This window comes from Crocodylus porosus, unplaced genomic scaffold (assembly GCF_001723895.1).
Source record: "Crocodylus porosus isolate Cpor-Errol unplaced genomic scaffold, CroPor_comp1, whole genome shotgun sequence".
NCBI classification, from domain to species: Eukaryota; Metazoa; Chordata; order Crocodylia; family Crocodylidae; genus Crocodylus; species Crocodylus porosus.
This window is the reverse complement of record NW_017728920.1, coordinates 5,610,733-5,628,167: the sequence shown is the minus strand read 5'-3', so window position 1 is coordinate 5,628,167 and position 17,435 is coordinate 5,610,733. Positions and strand designations below refer to the sequence as shown.

Sequence of the window (17,435 nt, the reverse complement as noted above, 5' to 3'; positions counted from 1 at the left end):
TGCAAATACACCTTTTGTGCCATCTAATGAGTATGTCTGTGATTTTGGTGGCCTCCAGAGAAACGAACCGCTTTATGCATCAGGGGTGTGCAGGGAGTAGATCATGACTCTGCTCTTGGCCCCAGCCCCACACTTCCTGCCCACAGAACTGGGGCTCTGCCCTGGCCCCAGCCTCACGCTGTCACTGCCCCACAATCCCAGGGTCTCCATGGAGACCAGCTAGGAGCTGCACAAGCAGGGTATGCCACTGGGCAAGGAGCTGTCTCCAGGGCCAGGTCCAGGGGGTGGTGATAATGCAGGTCTGGAGCAGAGCCACAATCCGCTCCTTGGATGCCCTTGTCCAAGGAACCTGTACTCATCACAGATGTGTTTAGGCAGCAGATCATGGCTTGTCCCAGGCCTCGGCTCTGCACCATCACTGCTCCATGAACCCATCCTGTGATCCCAGCCTTGCCTGCCCATCCCATTCCCAAACACTCCTCCCAGCCTGCCTGAGGCCCCATCCTACATAGGGAGTTTTGGTGAGTTTCTGCTCAAGACAACTCATCAAAACTCCCTATGTGGCCCCAGGGCCCAAATAATTATCCATCCCTGGATTAGTCACTTACTTTGCATTCTGGAGAACAGAAATAGTCATTTTCATCAAAATCATGAGTTTTTTCCTTTGTGCTCATATTTGGAGCACCGCTTGTGACATCACATTATAGTTTCCATTGCCTGTGGAAGAGAAGTAGGGAGCAATGTTAATTTTCAAAGCTTTTTCTTACCTTCAAATACATCCATTCCTATTAAGCATATACACATAAAATTAGACACAGTTATACCATTAAAACATACTCAAGGGCACAACAATCCAAATAGATATTCATTGGTCAAAAAATGCATTCAAAGATCCAAAAGCCAATGAATCTAACCAACCAAACTATATCCTAGCTTTGTTTTCTTCTGATGAAGCTTACTAAAATAATTATTCTGGAATGGCTCATTTGGCTGCTTCCAAAGGGTGGGTAAGCCCAGAGGGCATGAGAGAGGAGAGGTCTCACTGAAAGAGATTTATGAAACTCATTTTCCTTACATTATTGTTGTCGGTTGGATTAAACCTTGTTGAAAGGAGAACATAAGAGCTCTCTTTCAGTCGGGTACCAGCTACCAGGGTTAATTCTGTTTTTAAGCCAAGAACCATCTAACATAAAATTCATTAGCAGCTCTTGGAGCAAGGGACCTAGGTTCACACACACAATGCCTTCAACACTGAGCTACAAAGTCATACTTCGTCTTGCTTGTTCTTCTTCTAGTCTCATGACAATTGCATTCTTGTCTACTCTGTGGCCCACCTTCAACACAAAGGGAGTACAGTACCCACCACCAAACTATTCTATAGCCTGGGGCTTAGGCATTCTCCTGTGAAGGAGATACAAATCTAAATCCCCTCAGGCTGATGAAGGCCTAGAACGCAGTCTCACTTCCCCAGCAATTGCTCTAATTCTTAGGGTACTGTACAAAATGTGAAGATACCACCACCCCTGTTTGGCCATGGCTATGGGTGCTGTGCTCTGTACTGAACTCAGTGCCACCTCAGCCAAGCATTAGACATGTCTGTAGATTCCTAAAGAATCAAAGAATTATATTAACTTTAGGCAGTTTCCATTTCTTATTTAGATCCTGAAAGAGCTTCAAAGGGAGTTGGGCACGTAGCTGCTTGATCTGGATCATTTCTAAGCATGCTCAGAAGCTGATGTCTAAGCACCAGTAGAACCTTTCAGACTAACCTGGAGGGGCATAAGTGGTTTTGTGACTGCTGGGGTAGGGTTGATCTAGTATCTTTTTTGATGTTAGTGTCCAGTTTCCAGCTAGGTTCTATTTAGATCAGGCTTGTCCAACATGCAGCCCCGCCAAGCCATTTTCTGTGGCCCGAGGTCCCTCACTCAGGACAGGCAGGTGGGAGAGGGGAGGGGAGCTGCTCACCCCCATGGGGTTGGGATCGCATGACCTCCCACATCACACAAGCCAGATCCCACCACCACCCCGAGGGCTGCGCGGTGCGGGGGTCCCCTGACTGTGCCTGATGGGACAAGCTGAGGACAGCACCCAGTTTTACTTGTCTCTGGCTCAGCTCCTTGCCCCCAGCGTCCTGCCTGCCTCCCAGGACCCGCCGGGGTCGGTGGCCATGGGACAGGAATGGGGCACAGTGCCCGGCACAGGCAGTTAGCAGGGCAGCCCCAGGGAGGCCTCAGCATGTGTGGCATGGTAGCAGGGGCTATTGTTGGGACTGGGGATCAGGTCCCACTGTGCCATTAAATGAACAGTCCAGGGTCCTGGCATGACCTCTGCAGGGTGAGGCAGCAGGAACCAATGTGCCGGGCCCTGCACTCCAGACTCACACTGCTGAGGCCACCAGGGCTGCATGCGTGGGCAGCCAGACACCATGGTGAGCAGGGCCATGTGGGTGGGCGAGTGAGGTGGCTGCAGTGCAGCAGCCACCTTACTCTGGGGCCCCTTGGGCAGCACTGGCTCATGGGGCTGCACTGCTTGGGGATGGCCCCCACAAACACAAGGGCCTTAAGCTTCCATCAAGTGCCCCCCCCATCCGGACTTAAGCCTAGAATTGTTGCTCCCTGCACCTGGGCCAGGCGCAGCTCTCCTGCCACAGTGACTGCCTGCGCCCTCCCGGGGGCCATTTGCCTTCGCCGCAGGGAAGCACAGAGCAGCAGAGCAGCCCATGTTCACCCGAGGCCTTCCCCCACCAGGAGCCGCTCTGGTCAAACCAGGCCTGAGACCCTGCCAGGCTGGGAACCAGCTTCGCTCCTGCAGTTCCGCCGTCCCCCATCTCATGCATTGGCTGGGCCCCAGCCGCATCTGCCCTAGCACTGCCAAGACTTTGGGCAGCAGTGTTGCTGATGTGGCCAAGGCCTGGGGAAGCACTGGTATAGGTGGCCCCTTGGCCTGCGTGAGAGCACTGGCTACATCGTTTTGGTCACATATTTTAACACAGCTATCAAATATCTTCTGGGGCTGCCTTCAAATGGTGATCATAGTAGGCAGAAGGGGGGCCCCCAGCTGTTGGGAAGGCTGGTCCAGGACATCATTTGCTGTAGTTTGTCACTAGCTGAGCACAGGTGGGGGTTTATGCCAGCTTTGCCTTATTTCAGGCTTGTCCAACATACGGCCTGAGGGGTGATAAAAATATGAATATGGCTCGCTGGCCCACTGGGTGATAAAAAGTTCATGATCCGGCCCAACATTCAAAAAGTTTGGACACCCCTGATTTAGACGATAAACATTTAGATCAGACCTTAAACTCCTTATGACAGCTGGCAGCCAGCTAATGGCACTGGTAACTGAAAGCTTTACATGAATTGTAAATTCTGAGGCTGACCCTGCACTGCATATTCACAGAAATAATCATTAGGCACAAAAGTAGTCCAAGGCACTTCATTAGTCTATCCTTACCTATAAGAATTACTCACATGAGTAAACATTGCAGAATCAGGCTTCCAGTGTTCAATAGGGTTAAAGGAATAACTAGTCAGCATGTGGCTATTTAAGGAGTTTCTAGATATACAAGCAACCCCTGCTTACTGCTCTTAATTGGGAAAACTGAACATTAAGCGGGACCGTGTTAAGCAAAACCCATTTCCCCATAGGCATTTATGTAAATAGAAATAATTGGTTACTGCCACTTCTTGCCATAGCTTCTCACCATCACCGCTACCTCTCCCCACCCCTCCACCTGCCTGCTGGCCACTCTGGCCCCACATGCCAGCCCATGGCCCATGCTTCTGCCGCTCTGCCCTTAGCCCCCAATGGCCCGGGCCCTGGGCATGGGTGGAGGCCCTGCATTTTCTCCATAGGCATTTATGTAAATAGAAATAATTGGTTACTGCCACTTCTTGCCATAGCTTCTCACACCGCTACCTCTCCCCACCCCTCCACCTGCCTGCTGGCCACTCTGGCCCCACATGCCAGCCCATGGCCCATGCTCCTGCCCCTGCCGGCTCCAGCACCACAGGGCCCCACACTCATTGCTTCTCCCTGCCACCACTTTTCTCCACCCCCCCCCCCCCCCCGCCAGCCACTCCAGTATCATTCACCAGCCCAGGCCCCCTGCTCCTGCTGCCCCACCCTGGGCCCCTCCTGGACCTTGCCTTGTGGTACCAGTGAGGGCCCTGAGCCCATGGCTGCCTGCCCACTTGCTGCTACTCACCACTTCTTGCCACCACTGCCACTTTGCTGAGCGCTATAACGAAACTGGCTCAGCATTAAGTGAAATCAAGTATGAATTTTGAATGAGCGCTACGTAAAACCATGTTAAGTGTGGGTTGCCTGTAGTTCATTTTCAGAGGGAGATGTTACTAAGATTTCATTGTAGCAGGTGTTACTAATACCTGTTGTAAATAATTAGAGCTGGGCAGGGAGAAATGGAAACCACCTTTTTTACTTTTCCCATGGTTATAATTTTCCAATTCCTGTTTCATCAAATGGTTTTGGCCATTGAGTCAGTCATCTCAGCTTAGAAAGGTTCTGAGAATCCTTAACTTCCCTTGACTTCTCTGTATGCCCTTCAGAAGGACAAAACCCAATATTATGACCTTATTTTAATATAAAATCCATGTATATACCATATTAAAAGTCTTTGAACTATAGGCTCTTGGAGTTATCTGAGCTGCTATTGGTCAAAAATGTGTCATAAAAAAGCTCCCTTGAACATACCCCAACTACCTGGTATCTAGAAAGTAGCAGCTTGCCACACACTTACATTTTCACAGACCTGCATTTTGCATAGTGGTTTAAACTTCCATTCCATCCAGGGTGTTTGATTGTAGCCGTGTTGGTCTAAGGGCATAGGCAGGCAAAGTTCTTTGGGTAGATGTGATATCCTTTATCACAGTGTTTCTCAACCTGGGGTACGTGAGATGGACAGGAGGTGCACGGGTGCTGTGTTTTGGTCTTTGCCTGCTCAGGCCAGAAGTTCCGACCATCGCCCCTCCCACCATGTCCGGTGCGCCGGGGCTTTTACTGCCCAGTGTCAGTGTGGTGGTGGACAAGGAGGGAGGCCCCATGCAGGCTGCTTTGCCCTGGGCCATGGTGCAAAAAGTGGGACTTAGCTTGCAGCGGCGAAACCAGAAGTGCCATGGTGGAACTCCTGATTTCACTTTTGCCACGTCCATCAGCAGGAGGTAAGTAAGGTACCAAAGGTTGAGAACCACTGTTTTATTAGATCAACTGAATAATTGGAACAAAGTTCCTTGTGAGCTTTTGGGCACAAGTACCCTTCTTCAGGCATAGGGAGATTCTACTGTTGTTCTGAGATCTCGGAGGAATGAAAGAAGCTAAAACTGTGACTGGAGGTCAGTGAGAATGTAAATAGGTGGAAATTAGGAAAACAATGGGTAGAGAAGGGTGGGGAGCCTGGGCAAGGAGTGGGGAAAATGGGTGAAGGAATGCCAAAAGTTAAACAAGGGAGACTTTACTGCAGTGACAGCAACTACTCAGTTGGTCTAAGAAAAGATAATCGCATTCCACCGAGGAGAGCATACAAACACCAACAGATTCTCCTTATATCTGAAGAAGGATGTTTGTGCTGAAAAGCTTGTAAAGAATGATTTTTCTAACTATTTCATTGGTCAAATGAAAGTATCACATTTACTTTACAAGAACACCGTCTGCCTCTTTTCAAGGGAGGACAGCCAAAATAATAATCTGTAAGTGATTGGCAATTATCCTAGTACAGTACCTGAAATTTTTGCCTCCCTCTGAAATATCTGGCTGGATTCTTGACTCAGTGAGTCTTTCGTTAGATTTTTATCACAAATCCTACTGCAAGCTTCTAAACAGGTTCTTGTTCGGGGCTAGAACTTGCATTTAGAATACACACGCACACACACCTCAACCCGATTTAACTATTAATGCTATTTAGTTCTAAATTCTACTATACTGTGAAATAATAAACCCACAGATAACAACAACAACCACCAGATACCTACTTCAGTGTAGTCTTAGGTTGACAGGTGTCATCCTGAAAGGTCCTTAGCAAAGGTAACTTCAGAAACTTCATATCTTGACATATCTAGGATAGTGACTGAACGCTGCAAAACTTAGCTGCTTCTAAAGGAATGCCAACATTAAATATTCCTGGTTTTTTCCTTTACACTTAAGACTTCCCCCTGTCAACTTTCTGGTATTTGTCAGAATGATGTATACTTTACTGGACAGATATCTAGCTGTAAATTCCTTCATCTCTCTATTGGCAGCATTCTGTAGTTAGAGTGCTAAATATCTGTCAGATATAAATGCTACTTACTGCTTATTCCTGCTGCAGTCTGTTGAAGTAAACACATTTTGTTTGAAAACTGTAAACAAATTATTCTTAAATCTTTCAAAAAATGTGAATTATGTTCTTTAACAATGTAACTTCATTGTGATGAATGAAGGCATTCCTTTCGCTGTAATCATGATAACATATCAGCTGTTTTTTTAGCATCAATTCTTTTTTGTGTAAAATGTAATGACAATGCTATTATTTAAATTTCATGCTAACAAACTGGCCTTTAGACTTTGCAGTGGAGCAGCACTGTATTGAGAACACAAACTTGAAAACAACGGAAAAGTTTCTGGACAAAAGTCCCTGCACGCATAACAAACTGCCTTTAAAATTCACTCAGCCCAATCATGCCCAAATAAAAACAAAGACATTTCACTTGCAGGTCAAGTAGCAAAAAGCTAAATCCTTGCTTCTATAGCACAACTCAAAAAAACTTACCAGCCCCCTGACTTTAGCTTGGTGACTTGTTAAATCATTTTGCCTTTGGTTTCCTGAAGCTTTCCTTAGTTATGTGGGATATAAACCCAAATAACAACAGTAGCAGCAACAATGATAATAATAATAGTTTGCTACAGCGTCACTCTCTTCCCTGAAGCATGTTTACCCTTCATGAATTTACACAATTTCTCGTATATTTTTTTTACCTATTTATTTTCCAGAATCAACTGTAGTTCTAGAATCAGTATTCTATACAGTCCTCACATCAAGGTTTTCATAATAGGATAGCACCTTCCTTGTTTACTTCCTTTTCATCCTAAGTCTCACTAAGCTTTCCAAAATTCGCTGCAAGAGTAAAGTCCCTTCTTTTGATCAAGATATTAGCTATGTGATCTAGCTACTCTATTAACCAATAACCATCATGGTCATTCTTACAATACATTATTTTCTGGTGACGACAGCCAAGGAAGCATGTTTTCTTGGGACCTCAACTTACTCTACAAGCATAGCTCCCAAAACCTGCGCAACTCTTCACAATCTCATGAGTTTGAAAGAATGGAGGTCCCCCCACCGCCTGCCCTGATTCAATCTCTCTCTAATAATATGGTAACAGTAACAGCTGGCACATGTATAGATACTTCCATCTATACATGTCTAAAGGGGTTTCCCCACATAGCTGTGTCAAAGGGAAGTGGAATACCCTGGCCTTACAGACGTGCACTGACAATTAAACACAGGATAAATGGGCAGGGTGCTACACATGCACCCAAACTGAGGCACCATAAAAGATATGAGCCATAAAAATATTTTACAGAACACATAGAATATGTTTATAGCTGGCTTGATGTGGTCAGAGCCAACAATCAGCTGATTGTCAGCTCCAGTGCCAGGAATATGCTGGGGACTTGAACTAGCCCCGAACCACACAGAGCCAGTTTGAATTCCAAGTGTGGCCTGTGGACTGTACCAGGGCAGGTTTTGATGTGGAAATTCAGACAGGATCACTGTTTGGCTGTCAGAAATGCTTTATTTTGCATGGCCATGGGAGAAAAGGAGGGGACAGCTAGTTCTCAACAAAAGCAAAGCAGAGACTTCTTTATATACTGATAAGTCGCATACAGATCAACCTGCCCCATAACATATTCTTGGCAGTCTGACAGCAACTCATCCTGGTATCTTGCTGAACCAGACGCATTTTCTCAAGCTGTCTCCTGATAAACTTATCCTGAAGGTTGCCATGTTGTTCCCACTCGGCCTTCACCAACATCTCCCACCCTGTCCTGACACGTATACACTCCTTTCAGTACTTTTCCTTTCCTCATCAGTTTGAAATCTGGTGCCAGAGCCAACAATCTAATCGTCAACCCCAGCCCATCTTGCTTGTGCAGGGGGAGTCTGGGATCATAATCCTAAGATCCCCTTGTGCTGGCAGGTAGCCATCCATCTCTGATCCCAAAATCATGCCTGCTGCCCTGCATGTGTGGCATGGTAGCAGGGGCTATTGTTGGGACTGGGGATCAGGTCCCACTGTGCCATTAAATGAACATGTTCCAGGAGCCTCAAACACTCATCTGAGACCCATTCTGTCTCGTATGCTGTGATCCTGAAGGCTGACCAGCCTCCTACATCCTTTATTCACTAGGTTGCAACAGGAGGAGCTGATGTCACTCTGCCTTGCAATTCACCATCATTTTATAGATATTCAGGCTGGAAGGGATCTTGGAAGATCATCAAGTCCAGCCCCCTACCCTAGGGGCAGGAAGTCAGCAGGGATCATAGGATCCCAGCAAGATAAACATCCATTTGTCTCTTGAAGGTGTTCAAAGTAGGTGCTTGAACCACCTCCAGTGGCAGTCTATTCCAAACCTTGGGGGCTCAGACAGTAAAGAAGTTCTTCCTTATTACCAAACAGTGTGGCATTTATCTTAATCAAGCAGTGTGGCATTTGTCTTAATGGCCCACCTCTCAAACCAAACGGGTCCCTATTCTCATGCCATGAGGCTCTCAGCTTCCATTTAAATAAAAACAGAAAAAACAAAAACAGAACAATAAATTTCAGTTTCCCAGTTATGGAGGAAAGCTTGAAAATACAACCATACAAGTCATATATATATGGAGAGAGACTAAATAAAAAGTTAAGAAACATACACATATATACATACACACACACTGTATATTTATATTAGATATAGATATAGATACACACACACAAAATACATATACATACATACGTAAGTGTGTATAAAAATATATTTTTATTATAAGTTCTAATTTAATCTCTCTCCATACATATGACCACACACACACTCTCCATGTGGAGAGTTTGAATAAGAGGGAAAATTGACTATATTTTCTTTTCTTCCCTCTTCTATACAAGTATATAAATTATACCCATTTACCACTATTTACTACTTAAAGACATTAAGCCTTAAAGTTTTATTTCTCTCTCCACTTAATCACCTCCATCTGCTCCAAACAGCTTCCATCCTTCCATGCACAAAAGAAATAAATAAAATTCTTCTGCAGTCAATTTTCCTCTATTTAAGATTTGTTTAACTTATCTCTACAAATATGAACATTCTGTTCCTAACTAGGGACGAAAGAACAGGATTTCAAGTATAGTGGTGTCTTCATAGATACCATTTTTCTCTTGCTTCCTGCTCTATTAATATAAAAAGGAAGAAAAGGTCCTCAGAATTTAAGGTATTGTTTCCTTGAAATTCATAATATTACTTGTGTAAGAATTCTGTTCTTAAGACCTTCTAGCAAAGCATTTGTATAACTGTGATAGTGGACTGCCTGATATTTTCTAGAGTAAATTAACAGCTCCCCTCACCTTTACAATGTTTAGACTGAATGACTGATCCTACCCACTCTATGTTTGCTACACTTTTTAATATCTATAGATTTCCTGAGGGATAGTGCAATTTAATCATGGACTTTTTGAAAATGAGAAATAAAACCAGGGAGGGAGAACAGGAATCCAAGAGAAAAATGTTAAAACAGCAACATACTGTAGATTCAAAATCAGGTAGCATCTTTCACTTATGTATTGATACCATTCACAACTACCCTTTGAATTACTATAGCAGCTTTAAACATTTTACTATGTTTATAAGCATAAATGCTTAAAGACAATAGAATGTTTGAAGTAACAATTAGGCTTTTTAGAACATCTTATGAGTGACAGCTGGATCAATTTCACTTATTCAAAGCAGTACCTGTTCCGTACCTTGCCCATAGGTCCCAGGCAAGACCCTGCATTCTGTTCTGAAGCCCTTATCCATTTTTCCACTGAAGTCTTTCTTTTTGTAGAAGAATCTATATCCTTGATCAAGTACCTTTAACAGCTGCTGTGGGATTCATGAACCATCACATTTTATGTGAAGAGTGACTCAAAAAGATTTTGGACTGCATGAAGCAGATAGCATGTGTTCTCATTGTTATACCACAGTGCTGACATGCTGGTTGGGTGCTATGCAGCATGAATTGCAAAATCAAATAGAACAGTGTGAGAGGTGGTATCTTAAACAGCTAGGATTAAAAGCAGAGCTAAATAAAAAGCCTGTTACCCATGTCACTGAAGCTTAGAGTATTGAATTTTTTTATTTAATTTACTGCATACTATTTACATTTGCTTACACTGGAACTACATTCACTGTCGTCAACTTAACTTCTTTATAAAAAGACATCCACCGTGGTATTCAATAAAGTGGTATTCTCCCACTTCCTTACGCTCTAGTCACTTACATATATAAATTACAATATAAAATACAAATACATTAGAATCTTTCACTTACCTGCTCTAAAGGAAGTGCTGTCTACCAATATTGCATTTACTTAGCATAGGTGTTGGCAGCTACACAAACTGCACAAGTGACAAGACAGTGGAGAAACAGTCCCTTTGAAAAGTAGCATAAACATAACTCAAGACAGCTAATTCTCTGCCTCCCTTAACTCTTACTTGCTCGCTCTCTCTCTCCTGTCTTGTTTCTATACACTGACACATTGCTGCTTCCTTTGGGCTCCTAGCACTGCCTGAGAATGTTTAAATCATCCCCAAAATGTGAAGTATAAAGAAACAAATAATGAAAAAAACAAACATTTTTCTTGTATTTGGTTTTGGGGCCCTAAACTTTGACACTGTTCCTCTCCTCTTATATAAAACAAACTTATCATAAAAAGCCATTCAGAGTTTCAGTAATCAGGGATTTCTGAAAGATTTACAGGTGATCTTATACCTATTTGTCAACCTTACCATAGTGACATAAGGGAAACACCTCAATAGTAAACTGTTTTATCATTTACTCTGAATTTCAAAATAAGTAAAAATCAGGAGCAAGTGCTATAATAAACCTTTTGAAGCCAACAAACCTAGATTCAACAGAAAGAATGCCAGTGAATGAAACTTTCTTTTAGAGCTATATATACACCAAGGCCTGAAGGCTTAATTATGATCATCCAGTCTACATTAAGCCTGTGACTTAGAACTCATCCAACCTTCTGCTGTTAGCCCATAAACTTAGATCTTTTCCAGTTTTTCCATATTCAAGAAAAAAGAAAAAAAACCCTGCCAGTTTCAGAACCATTAAGACTTTATTAATTGGAAGGAAGTTGCATTAAAGAAAACCATAAAAGACACCATCACAAAAATATAGAAAAAAGAAAGTGCAAATAAGCCACAAAATATACCAATAGAAGTGTGTCATTTTATTTAAAGACTGTTGCCATGCTCACACAATCAATTCCTAATCTGTATTTTTTTTTTTCAGTGAACTATATGTTGGGTAACATCCAACATTTTTATTCTTAGAATCCTAGCTAAAAGAATGCCAGGCCACGTATGACATGCATAAAAAGGATCTAGTGCAACTGCTTAAAATATGCACGTGCAACATTCTGTGCATGATTTATGTTTGCATTATCATACATTATGTAATATTTCATTAGCTGTTTAGAGAGACACAAATGTTGTAGGCGAAGCTGAGAGTGACAGTGTACAGATTCTAAATACTAACCAGCATTCTGGGAAATTAATGGAAGTACCAACTCTGCTCCCTGTAGCCAAGGAAGGATTAACCCATGCCTTCTCACCTTCTTTCACAAAGTAGCAGCCTCCACTGCTTCCATAACATCTCATTGTTCCATTGATGTGTTAAATGTATCTGTACGAGTTGTGCCTGAATTCACTGTTTTCTGATTGTTTACATTAAGATTCGAATAAATGTGGACTAAAACAATGCCCTTGGCTTTTTAAAATATCCTCATACAATGACTCGCATTTACTTTGTGTGCAGCATTTTATGATCACATAATCAGCTTCCATAACACTCACAATGCAAGTTGGCCTAGCTTGTTGCTGAAAAGAATAATCTGTGGGTGAGGTATAAGTTGCTTTGCTCCAAATAAGTCTTTCTGGAAAATAAAGTAAGCTAAAGCAGAATTGGATAGTCTTAACTTAAAGTTAAAGAGTTAAATTGCTGCAAACCCCTTGTATCAATTAAACTGTAATAGCCCCCAGATGTGTAGATTAGTGGTCCTCAACCTTTGTAGACTCAAGGCACCCTTCAGAAAATAGCAGCTAATCTATTAATTTCTTCACTGGAAAAACACCAGTAATAGAGAAATTCTTCTATTACGGAGAACTCAAAGATCATAACAGGACAGTGCTTTTACACTGTGGATTCCCATTTGAAATTCTGGAGTTTATCTGGAGAATCAAGCATAGGTGTTATTCATCTAACAGTGCTTGGCTTGTGGCACTCTTGAAAGGATTTCATGGCACTCCTGGGTACTGCAGCACCCTAGTTGAGAAGCACTGGTGTAGAACAATCTTTAGACCCTGGTTCCACAAAGTAGCATGCCGTTGCCAAAATACATATCTTTAGTAACATCTTTAAAGAATTGGACAGATTGTCTGATCTTAAAATAGATATAAAATATGGGTCATTTTACAGAAAAAACATTTATAGTCTACATATTTTAATGAAATCAATGTTATCAGAATAAAACAGCAGCTCTATAAAACTCTTAAAACCTACAGAATTTGCACTATCTACCAATAGATCATACTCACCTCTCAGGGAAATGTACAGAATCTCTCCCCCAACAGTGGTGATAGGAACCCAGTACCTTCTTTCTCCAGTGGTAACCATGACCTCCTCTGCATTTTGGGGCCAGTATACATGGCCCAGAACACACTCTACTTCTCACAAAAGTATTCTTTTCACTCTGGGGCATGAACACTAGTTGAAGCCCCTGTTTGCATAGGGGACCTTACAGGACCTTCTACCCAAATTACTAGGTCCCAGCATTGCAAGGTCAATATGGTAATACTCTCCCTAACAGTGGGAAAAGTGTTCCTTCCTTCGTCTCTGGGAGCAGTAAGGCATCAGAATTTGGCCGCTGTGGCCATCTCTCTTTTTCACAGGTATTAAGCCTTGCTTTAGCTTCAATAGCCTGCAAACTACTGGTATTTGGATACAAAACTAATTAAAATCCAAGATTCATCCCATTTTTCACATGTAACCAGGATACTGTTGAGCCAGCAGATGTTGTCTACATAGGGATGCTATGGCAAAATAAACCAAAGGATGAATTTAAGAGGCAATGGCTATTTCACACTTCTTCCCCGCCCCCCACCCCCCCATGTGGACACTTCTTATTCTGCACTACTGTATTTTTGCAGTTCAGGTCACTCACTTCCAAAGTGGACTAAAAAGATATCTTTAATGTAGAATGAAGATTGCCTATACAGGAAGTCCATGTGAAACTGCTGTTTCAGCCTATTTCCCGAAGTAGTCAACCCTTCATACCCTTCTAAGATCTTCATCACCACAGGATTTAGGCTGCTTTATGACTTGGAATAAAATCATTCAAACTTGTTATTTTATTTAGGAAGTTTCATTTTCTGTGATGAGACCGTATTTCCTGTGACAATCTGTTCAAGTGGTATTACTAAATCTGAAGAAACTTTAATGAAAATAAGTAGTGTAACTGGGATGGAGAGACTGAGACAGCAGCATTAGGTGCCACCTTTTACTAGGAAGGGAGAAGATGCAAAACAGCCACCATAGCTTGAGGTGGGCTAAGGCACTGGCACCAACAGCACAGCACCACCACTGGCCAGAGCACAATGCTGCCCAAGTGTGCCTCCAAGGAAAATAAATGTAAACTCACTTTTGCCTGCTTGCAATATGATTACATAACTAGTCCCTTCTTAATTACTCTCTCCAGTTACCTCAAATACAAAGAAAGCTTTAGCAAGTAAAAAAAACCAGCCCAGAAAACAGTTTTGAAATTTTTATTTTTTCATACATTCTGCAGTTTCATCATATATTCCCAGTGAAAATATAAATCAGGGGTATACCTTAAAACTGAATTCATTGGTGCTAAATTTAACTCTTCAAACTTACTTCAAACTTTCGATTATTGTTAGCACAAAGTAAATTATTTAATACAGTACATGACAGTCATTACTGACACACCCAAGATCCTATACCACGTGTGTTACAGCCCAGTGGCACAGGAATGTATGTGAAAGGAGTAGTAAAAGAACATGGAAGTAGCTGGGTGTAGAACAGATATTCTCCTTTTGCGTCATACTATTGTTCCACATCTCTCATTTTGGAATTACTAAGTCAGGATGCAATTTTTCAGTCACACCCCAACATGCTGATTATTTTCTGGGCATCTGGAAGTTGCCACACATTGCTGCCCATTTCTCACAGAAAGATACTGTATAAAATGACTATCTGCTAATGTAAGCGACAGGTGCACTAGTTTTGTCATCTGCCTTACTTATTCATTAAATATATTTTGAGGAATCTGTTTTTGTCCATTACACCCAGCTGCTAACCATGTCCAATGTAAGTGAAGTTTTATAAACAATATAATGAAAAAAGTAATACAACTTTAATATAAAAAGGTCCATTAATTTATTCCATTTTACAGATCCATTCTAAAATATACTGGAACACAGAAAAAACATGCTTACTAGAGATGTGCTACACTAAGATCTTGATATCCACTGAGCCAGACCATGTAATGACTAAAACAAATAATAATACTGAAAAGCAATGGGAAATTCACAACATGGTAACATTTGTGGGAACAGTGGTTTAAACATTTTGAACACGAGTTTGGAAAAATATTACATTTATATGGTTTGTGGTATTGTATTATGTGATATTGCAGTGCTAACTATTTTTGCTGTATCCCAACATAGTGCAAACTATCAACAGAAATGCACAAACAAATTATAGTGACATTAATGACTGTTCAACGTTTGGCTGCTATCAAAATAACAGATGCTTCCTATTGGTCTCTGGCCAAGTTATTTTGTGTGATCATTCAGCCAATCTCTAATATGCATGTACAGGTCTAATTAAACATGACTTTCTTTTAATTTTCTCCAACACTATGCAATCTTTTTGCGACAGCAGTAATGAGGGCAGCTCCCTTCCCACTGCCATCTTCAGACAGCATAAAAGTCACGTCACACTGAGGTGCCAGCTCTTTCACTGTTTCCCGTAAGATCCTAGAAAAACTTGAAGTAAAAAAAAAAACAAAACAACACTTTACCAACCATTTTGTAATGTATGCAGTAATTATTTGTATTCATTATATTATGTATACTTGCTTACAAACAAGAGGCCAAACCAAACCTAACAGCCCAGTCAATCATAGTCATCTTCCATGGGTTCTTCCTTTCCTTCTCCCTTCAATATATTTAGTCACCAACAGGAAACAGAAACAAATTCCTGCATCCAATGAGAAGGTGAAAAGATTGACCCATTTTTCCTGAGAGACCATACTTCACTTTTATCCTTCCGAAAGTCTTCTGGCTGTTACAGAAGTTTGAAGAAAGGGGAAGCATTCATTCTAATGACTCTCCAACAAGCAGGAGACAACACTGAGTTCCTTTGTATTAAGAAAATCTACAGCCTTTGGTGGAACTAACAGACTCATGCCATCTGTGCCATCACACTTATTGTACCTTTCTGGAGTCTGTCTGTTCAACATGGTGCAACAGTGAGTGCAGAAGTTCAGATGCTTGTTAGGCCAGCTTACTGAAGTGGTTTTTTTAAATAAATAAATAAATAAGGAGTAATGGTTTCTTCAATCCCAGTGATTCTGATTATAGTGCTAATAAGAAATAGAGTGCAAGAATTTATACTGAAGTCTATTCAGAATTAAACAGCGAAAGGAAAAGAGAAAGGAAGAAGGGATAATGAAAGAAAAGTTAGAACTATGAAAAGATTCTTAATCCTATATTTAAGCTTGGACAGTTGAGAAGTAACAACTAAAAGTGCCTCCATATAAAAATGTGTAAAGAACTGATGTTAATTAGGAAACATTTTAGCAGCATAATAAAAGCAAGAAACCTTCCCCGTACTTTCTATCATGTTTATTTCCTGTTTTCCTACCTTCAGTTCTTCCATTGTGATGTCAGAGAAGCCCCCTGCTTTAGAAGCTGTTATGGATGACAGGCAATCTCTCTTCCACATGGAAGGTCTTCTCATGTACCTACACTGGTAGCTAATTCTACGTCTTCCTCTACCATGGCTAGATCTTATTTATGCAACATAGATGCAACTTCAAATACCTAGGTGACATTCCATTTCAACAAAGCCGCACACCCCTTTGGGAAAGATTTGGCTAAAGCCATCATTAATATGTTAAACATCAAAAAGTCATCCAATAAGCAAAAAGTTAATTTTGAACCAGTAAAAGGCTTCTTCCAGGACAGAGGTTTTCAGCATGATGTCTCCCCTTTGCTAGTTTAAAGTACAGCATAGTTGGCCAATCTGTCATGTTTCCAACTGAAGTGATCCCCTGAGAGAAGCATAAAACTGTGATCGCAATGAGGACAGGATGGTAAGGACCAAAAAAAGGAAGAATACCTCACTCCTTGCAGTGATTCCTATTTCACAGACTCCCCAGCTTCACTAAGGAAAGCCTGGCAGAGCTGCATGGGCAGCTAGAACAGAATTGGGACAAGCTACATAATGTTTATGAAGTTTGTTCAGATGGAGCTTCTACCACATCTCTGGGGAACCTGTTCCAGTGTTTTACTACCCTCCTAGTGTGAAAATTTGTCCTAATATCCAGCCTAAACTTCCTTTGCTGCAAGCAACTTGACACCGTTGCTCCTTGTTCTGTCATCTGCCACCACTGAGAACAATTCTTACATTCAACTTTGTTGAAACCCACTTCAGATTAACCCACCAATAGCACCTCTCAATTTGAGGCAACAACACAGCTGGAATTTTAATACATGTTAAGCATTCAAAAGACCAAAAAAAGGAAATGTAAGGGGGCCTAGAATTGTTAAATGAACCAAAAAGTGACAAACTGTTTGCTTAGCCAGGGTATACCAGTTTCCTTGCTAAATACAGCAATAATGCTTGCTTTCTGTAATTGCATGAGCTGAGAAATACACTTTTCATAGTAGTTAGGGTCAGGAGGGGCCTGAACAGATCATCTAGCTTGACCCCCTGCCACAGGCAGGTATGAATGCTGGGTTCACAAGACCCCAGACAGGTGATCATCCAACCTCCTCTTGAATTTGCCCAAGGTAGGGGCAAGGACCACTTCCCTGGGAAGTTGGTTCCAGATTTTGGCCACCCAAACTGTAAAATATTGCCTCCTGATCTCTAACCTAAACCTACTC

At 41.9% G+C, this 17,435-nt stretch overlaps 1 protein-coding gene across 3 annotated transcripts in view; it reads right to left on the bottom strand.

Annotated features, from left to right (window-relative positions):
• Positions 1 to 14,048: 14,048 nt before the first annotated feature.
• HKDC1 (hexokinase domain containing 1) overlaps positions 14,049 to 17,435 on the bottom strand; it is a 54,684-nt gene continuing 51,297 nt past the window's right edge. For all 3 annotated transcript variants that reach the window (XM_019538519.1, XM_019538518.1, XM_019538517.1), the window contains one exon: positions 14,049 to 15,308. In XM_019538519.1, coding sequence (XP_019394064.1) covers positions 15,164 to 15,308 — 145 coding nt within the window. In that variant the 3' untranslated portion in view covers positions 14,049 to 15,163. The remainder of the gene's footprint in view (positions 15,309 to 17,435) is intronic.